Raw genomic sequence first — 8,325 nt, 5'->3', positions numbered from 1 at the left:
GAATTCAGTTTTAAATGCTATATTTATTGGTTCCTCCACACATACTAACATAATATACAATTTCTTTAATATTGGTAAAACAAGCACATTAACAGACCAGAGGGACATTTTTCTACAGTAAAAAAAATCTGTTCATTGTGAGAAAATTCAGAAAATGAAGAGTCCCTTTGTGTTTTATGACCATTAATTTTGTCAACCATACAAGAATCATCCAATCAATGTTCATTATAGCAAACTGCTTTAACTGTGTTGTAGAAGAATAAGGCAGTCCAGCAGCAAGTTCTTAGACTTTTCTTAGTTGACTCAACAGTTGTGTTGGACCATCAGTGTGACTTAAAATTCTTTCTGAAGATCTGCCAAAATAAAAAAAAAAATGCAAAGTTACTCAGGTCACAAACATGAATAATGATCTGTAAAGATTTTCCTCCAAAGTACTATTCTATACAGAAAAGCTTTCATTCAGGAGCATACCACTTTTCTTTAGCATCTCTCCCTTTCTACAACGAGCCATCGCATCCAGAAAATTATCAAAGAGCTTCACATATTTGGCCAGACTAGTCTGCTTGTAATCTGAAAGGGAAAAAAAAAAGATGGAATAGAAAACTTTTGTATGTATAGACGAGACATGGTGAAGTCTGCATGTAAAATCTCCATTAATATTCAAATATTAGTGTTAAGACAATGTTATGACTCAATAAATGATGGCACCCACCTCTGATTTTGCGTCGTTCACCAGGTTCTGTTTCATTTTCTTTATCTTTCATATCCGCCTCCTCCTCAGCAGTTAGGGGTTTGTCCAGCTCTTCACAGATAAGGCTGTACACAATTAGATCATGTGGTCAGAACAGCAATGGTCTTTGTCATGGTAGGCTTTAAGTTCTTGGTCTATGTTCTCATTTCAGGTTAAATTACACTCCATATTAAACTATATACTCCGTACTGTGTGTTTTTCCATATATTCATGAACTTTAAAAACACATGATTTATTTACTCAACATATTAAATAATGATATGGAAACAAATATCTACCTGATTGTAGGAACCTCAAATGGATCAAATTTGTCCAGATTTTTCAAGTCAATAGGTACAGAAATTCGACCTGATGAGCAGAGACAGAGACGTTATAGGAATAATTTGCATCATTCAAATACTTAATACAGAACAATTTCTGAATTCTTCACTAGAATGGCATCAAGAACACAATTAAAAAAAAAAAAAATCACATTACTTGTTCTTTTTCAATGACAAGTGTAATATGCAGATATGACTCTGGGTTGCAGTGAATCTAAATTACAAATGTTTTAAGAGTTTGAGAAATAAAACCATGTCAGAAAGCAAAGCAGACGGGTACAGGAAAAAAAAACCCTGCTGGTACAGATGGAATTGGTAAGAATAAAAAGCAGCCCACACACATTTTTACTCTCAGAGTCAAAATATTCTCACCTGTTTTAGGATGAACACTAAATGGACTTTTCAGTAAATGGTTGACTCCTTTGCTGACATTAACATCTAGGCGTGGGTAACAGTACTGCAGCATGATCTCCTTATCAAAGTACTGAGCCCCCTTCTTACTGGTTGTCTGGTTACACACACACACACACACACACACACACACACACACACACACACACACACACATGCACAGGGCTGGAATCTTTCTATTGCATTGTACATGTCATTGTGGTTAATTAGGCATATTAACAAACCAGAAACTGGTCCTCATCAGAACAGTTATATTTCACACACAACCAATAACATTTTGTTATTCTGACATACTGTACAGTAAAAATGTACTGTGTTTGTAACAGTTGCTTCAATTATAAATAAGTGATACATAAAACAAAGAACGCAAAGAAGTTTTTGCCCCTCTGATATACCCTTTTCTGGTGCTGGTGCACTGCACTTCTTAGCTGTTCCCAGCGCTTCATTGGATTCTTCTCAGTCTGGTATGTGTTTATTAGCTCCTTCCTGACATGTGCACATGTTAAAGAAACACCACCACTCAATGTCCTGCTACAGATTCATTTTAGGAACAGAGCTAAAACACATCAATTCTGACATAAAGGATATCTTCAGGTAACAGGCTGAGCACTTTGTCAACACTTGTTTTACTGCCCAACAGATCCTGTTCAACGATTGCATACTGAGGGAAGTAGTGCTCCACTACATTTAGAGACTGGCTGTAAAACAGAACAGTTGAAGGATCAGACACTGTGGCAGTATACAATGGGCTGCATCTAATAGTGTGCTGAATAACAAACTTTATGAGGGGTGCAAGTATGTAACCTGATGAACGGGTGAATGGGGTCTGATAGCACAACTTTCTTCACCGTCTCCTCACCACCCTAAATAAACAGACAGAGGAGGTTATGAGACATCACAGAATTTAACAGTGAAAATAGTCAAGACATGAAGAGATATTTTTGCTTGCTATGTTTATTTTACCAGAAAATAGAGGTTCATGGTTATTGCATTTCAATGTATAGATCCATCGATGTTTAAATAATAATATGGGATAATTTGGAATCCTTCATTTCAGTTACTTTGTTAGATTTTTAGGGGTTTACAGTACATTAGTTAGTCTTATGCATAAATTTACACACACACGCACACACACACGTGCGCACACACACAGTGGGATAAGCACATTTCTCTGAAATTAATGGGATTTTCATGAATAATTCTTGTGTAAATGCTTAAACTGAAGCCTAATATTAATAGTAGCAATTAATAAGTAGTCATTTTCAAGACCATTATTTGATGTGTTTATGTAACGTAGCTAAAGGTAAGGGAATATTTGAATGAAGATATTCAGTAAAGCCTGCAGATGGATCCCCCGATCTCAGTGCCGGGCCCAAGCCCGAATAAAAATGGGAGGTTTGCACCAGAGAGGGCATCTGGTGTAAAACCTGTGGACCATAGGATCCGCTGTGTCGAGTCCCCACAGAGGGAGCAGCCGAAAGAAGGAGAAGAATGAAGAAATTCAATGTGGCTATAGATATGTAGTGTAGCTGTAGGAGTCCAGTCTTTGCTGTGATCGTTGACAAAGCAGTCAAATATGATTTTCTTTCAGTGAGCGAGACTGATGCTATTCTTTGATTTTTAATACCTCCGGATCATTTTTTTGATGCCAGTGTTTTCCTGAAATTATATATAGTACATACACATATACTGTAAGTAGCTTTCACAAGGATGAAGAAGCATGCATTACCTTGACTAAGCTGAGGTACTCTGCCACAGCAGAACGAGCTGCCACTGACAACTTCCTGGCAGCTTCGTCACAAACCCAACAATGCACTCCTCTCCTGCCTGAATACACCCAAAGGAGGTGCTGGAAGCCAAAGTCATCTGTTCCACAACAACAAATAAACAGCATGTAAACAACTGCTCTTCCATACAGAATGAGACTCTACTCTTTTACTTGAGTCTAATCTTGTTTCTATTTAGCATTTAAAATGAACAGCTGAACTAAGAAGCAGGGTGATTTTTATTCTGATTTATACATTAGGCATATAGGCTTGTACTATAAAGTGTAAAACAAAGAGATTTTCTATGTATTTAATGATAACTCCATGATATGCAACAGAACCTTTAAATACTCTTCCTAAATTGCTTGAATAAGTTAGGAGTGAAATGCAACATGGTGTTAAAGTTATATGACCAACTCATCCTGAATCCTTTTATTTTTTCATGTATTTTATATATTCATTTATGTTTAGTTTTAACAATGAGGAATGTTCACAAAGCATTCACTTACAGGTCTAAACAGTTCCTTTACCAGCTCTTTGTCTCTCTTTTAAAGCTGTAATTCTTACCTCTCAGTGCTCGATCCAGAATACGAATGGCAATAGTCATCAGAGTCCAACATTTGGAGCAAATATCTGCAGCACTGAAGATGGGGGGGAATAAATAGAAAATTCAGACACAATGTAATTATAGCGAATAAGGACTCAGTTGGAAAATATAAAGATGAGACAAAATAAAGCAAACATTTCCAAGTACCTGCAGCAGCTTCTGACATCATCATAGTCAGTCATGTCGATATCAAAGACCAGTTCCTTCTCCAGGGCCTGAAAAGTTCCAGACTTCACTGTGTTGTGTTGGCTGGGCTGTCAATCACAGAAAAAGGCATGAATAAACTTTACATTCACACACATTCCACATATCAAAAGTTCATGTGTCAGCTATAAAGACACAACAATAGTATGTGCATGACAGCAGAATCTGGTGTTTACGTGTTTGACTGCTTTGTGCATCTGCTTACCCTGTGGCTGTAAACTGCACCAATGTCAATCTTATATGGATTCATTTTATGCATCTCCTTCTCCAGTTCACTCTGGGTGCTGAACGACTGGTACCGAACATAGATGTCATCTTTGAGAGTGAATGAGAATTCCCGGTTCTGGAAGTAGTTCTTGGACACTGTCAAGAACAATATGTTTATATGAATACTGAAGGAAGATTCTGTAACATGCAAGAAATATGTAAGGAAGTAGATATTTGGGGAATGAATAATGTCATCTAAAGGTAATGTGAATATCATGAAATGTTGCTTTTGAGGCCTGCATGGATGTAAACATGACAGTTTCCTAACTAGAAAAAAAAAACTAGCATAAAAGTTGTGTTACTGAAATATCCTACACTTCTCCAGCTTAAATGATAGCTGCTGGTTATGAGTTGAGATTGCATATGTAAATTTTGCTTGTGCAATGTTCCAAACACTGATCACCACTGTTCCCTAACAACCAATCACTGATCACCACTGTTCCCTAACAACCAATCACTGATCACCACTGTTCCCTAACAACCAATCACTGATCACCACTGTTCCCTAACAACCAAACACTGATCACCACTGTTCCCTAACAACCAAACACTGATCACCACTGTTCCCTAACAACCAATCACTGATCACCACTGTTCCCTAACAACCAAACACTGATCACCACTGTTCCCTAACAACCAAACACTGATCACCACTGTTCCCTAACAACCAATCACTGATCACCACTGTTCCCTAACAACCAAACACTGATCACCACTGTTCCCTAACAACCAATCACTGATCACCACTGTTCCCTAACAACCAATCACTGATCACCACTGTTCTCTAACAACCAATCACTGATCATCACTGTTCCCTAACAACCAAACACTGATCACCACAGTTCCCTAACAACCAAATCACTGATCACCACTGTTCCGTAACAACCAATCACTGATCACCACTGTTCCCTAACAACCAATCACTGATCATCATGTTTTGTCCCAACTAGGGTTGCAAAGGGGCGGAAAGTTTCCGTTAAATTTCCTGTAAATTTCCGGAAACTTTGCACAGGAACTTAATCTGGGGAATTTTGGAAATATTCAAAACTGGAAACTTTACGGGAATTTATGGAAATTAATTGGAAATATAGGGAAATTCATATAAAAACATAAATAAACATTTTGTTTGGTCATAAGCAGACATGTATGCAAGGTAATACAAATTTTAAAAATGAGGTCTAGACTGATTCAATTGTAAGTAGAACTTTAATTGATTATGCTTTTGTTACTCAATGAAATAATAAACATTATTATGCTTGTAATAAACATAATAAACTTAATAATTGTAATTATTAGGATTTTTTTTCGGGGGAGTGAGTGTGTGGGGGAGGGTCATCAAATTATCTGTGCATGTGGTAACTCCTAATTTACTGCTTATTAAGTGTTAGTAAGGTAGTTATTAAGTTTAGGTATTGGGTACAATTAAGAATGTAGAATAAGGTAATGCAGAATAAGGCATTAATATGTGCTTAATAAGTACTAATAAATAGACAGTATTCTATTAATATTCATGCTAATAAGCAACGAGTTAAATTACCCTAAAATAGTGTTACTGTGCATGTTATGAGAGAATGCAAGTACATGCAGGGGGTTTGGCCTCAATGGCCCTCCAGTAAGCAGTGTGCTGTGTGCAAGTGACCGAGGAATGCAGGGTACTTAAACTGCATTACATCTTGTTGTTTTAAACAAAATTATGCTGTTAACATTTTTTTTTTAACTACATTTAAGTTCTTTGTTATAGGCAACTCTGCATTTTTTTTTTAATTCCCAGTTTATTCCCGTTAATTCCCATATATTCCCGTAAGATTCCGGCCTTGAAAATTCCCGAAATTTTGCAACCCTAGTCCCAACCATGAACTTCTTTGATTTACGTTTTATTCTCTCTTTGGCAATATTTACATCTAATAAAATACACAAACGAGTCCGTGACGTCATCCGGCGATTGTAGTGACGCGCTGTGGACACATTAGTTACTTTCCCTTTGACTTAAATCAGTTCAAACGCAAGAGAAACGAGTTCTATAACTCTGTGGTGATTTGGTGTTATCAGTGTTTTGCTAAAGCTTTTGTATGTTTCACTCACAGCGCAATAAACAGTGTGACATTAGCAGACTTACCGCCGCCGTAGCTTAGCCACCGATAGTACTGTGAATATGGGAACAGTCGGCGGTAATAAAGTGGCAGTAAATCCGGTAAACAAGCGGGGTCGTAGTCGGAGGTCAACATTGTGGGTTAGAAATAAAAACTAGTGCAGCTCAGTGACAGCTGTGTTAAAACCAGCGCGGGAAATATTAGGAAGTGACGAAATACGTTGTGTTTTGTTTCTTGGTGCTTTGTGGCTTTTTGCCCTCTGCTGCCCCCTAAAGGCTTGGGTTATATATAGATATATAGAACAGATAACATTTAACATATAACATAAAAAACACAGCATTTAACACTCAAAGAAAAATGCATTATTTAACATAAGAACACACACATAAAACTAGTTTTTTTTTTTTATTTGTTTCAGCTTTCATGTTTTCTATATTTGGGTAGATGTTTACTATATTAAACACAGATGTTTAAGTTCAAGTTGGAGTTTTGCTTTATTGTCAAATCTTCCACATGTACAGTACATACATACAGAGAATTTGAAATTGCATTACTCTCAGTCCCAAGGTGCATACAGATAATACTAACAGAAATTAAATAAAGCAGCGCAAGGCATATGGCAGATAAAGTGCAAATGAACACACAGATGTTAATATGTTCAGATGTTCATACTATATTGAACACACAGATTTTAACTATATTGAACACACAGTTTATTGAACACACAGATGTTTACTATATTGAACACAGATGTTTCCTATATTGAACACACAGATGTTTACTACATTGAACACAGATGTTTACTATATTGAACACAGATGTTTAGTATATTGAACACAGATGTTTACTACATTGAACACAGATGTTTACTATATTGAACACAGATGTTTAGTATATTGAACACAGATGTTTACTACATTGAACACAGCTGTTTACTACATTGAACACAGATGTTTACTATATTGAACACACAGTTTACTACATTGAACACAGATGTTTACTATATTGAACACACAGATGTTTACTATATTGAACACACAGATGTTTACTACATTGAACACAGATGTTTACTACATTGAACACAGATGTTTACTATATTGAACACAGATGTTTAGTATATTGAACACACAGTTTACTACATTGAACACAGATGTTTACTGTATTGTTCGATGTCTCTCTCGAGGTAAGAAAATAAAGGACTGAGTTTGAGTTAGAATTTTTTCCATTAACATTATTAAATTACAAAGAAAATATACCAGCTTTCTTGGTCAAAGGTAATGTGTCATGATCAGCTCACAGAACTAGTTCAATTCAATTCACATTGATTTGTATAGGACTTTTATCAATTGACATTGTCGCAAAGCAGCTTTACAGAACATAAACATAAAACAAAAGTTTAATATAAAGAATAATATAAAGATTAATATAATACAAAAATTCAAGCTTAATATTAGAGCAAGTCTGAGGTGACTCAGGCGAGGCGACTGTGGCGAGGAAAAACTCCCTTGAATGGTAAAGGAAGAAACCTTGAGAGCTACCAAACTCAAAGGGGAACCTCATCCTCATTTGGGTGACACCGGAGGGTGTGATTATAAATATAGTCTATACAAATACAAATATACAAATGTTGTATTGATGTGTAGATTGTTGTCCTCAACGACCACATGGAGCACATACGAACTCTCAACCAGAAATGTAAGCAATTGATCATTGTTAACGATTTTTTTTTACTTTTATTTGACATTCTATGTTGTTGTTGTTTTTTTTTTTTTTTTGTTTTGTTTAATTTAATTACTTTTAATTGTTTATTGGGTTAAAAGAATCCATTAGCTAGCCTACAATCCTGCTTGAAATACATGACAGAAATGTGTGTGATTTAGGTAACAAATGTAAATGACATAAATGTTTT

The 8,325-nt window shown here is 36.0% G+C and overlaps 1 protein-coding gene across 1 annotated transcript; it reads right to left on the bottom strand.

Moving 5' to 3' along the window:
• Nucleotides 1-3: 3 nt before the first annotated feature.
• Nucleotides 4-6,669, bottom strand: prim1 (DNA primase subunit 1). The gene is made up of 13 exons (XM_027144804.2): nucleotides 6,443-6,669; nucleotides 4,265-4,422; nucleotides 4,003-4,109; nucleotides 3,816-3,889; nucleotides 3,212-3,348; nucleotides 2,287-2,345; nucleotides 2,071-2,180; nucleotides 1,878-1,975; nucleotides 1,444-1,579; nucleotides 1,030-1,099; nucleotides 713-816; nucleotides 472-570; nucleotides 4-353 (listed from the first exon to the last, which is right to left on the bottom strand). Exons 1-13 carry the CDS (start codon nucleotides 6,549-6,551, stop codon nucleotides 334-336), a joined length of 1,281 nt encoding a protein of 426 aa, XP_027000605.1. The 5' UTR covers nucleotides 6,552-6,669; the 3' UTR covers nucleotides 4-333.
• Between the last annotated feature and the right edge of the window lie 1,656 nt (nucleotides 6,670-8,325).

The sequence above is a fragment of the Tachysurus fulvidraco genome, chromosome 23 (genome assembly GCF_022655615.1).
Source record: "Tachysurus fulvidraco isolate hzauxx_2018 chromosome 23, HZAU_PFXX_2.0, whole genome shotgun sequence".
Taxonomy (NCBI): Eukaryota; Metazoa; Chordata; class Actinopteri; order Siluriformes; family Bagridae; genus Tachysurus; species Tachysurus fulvidraco.
Note: the sequence above shows the minus strand (reverse complement) of the source record. Positions and strands in the feature narration are given on the sequence as shown.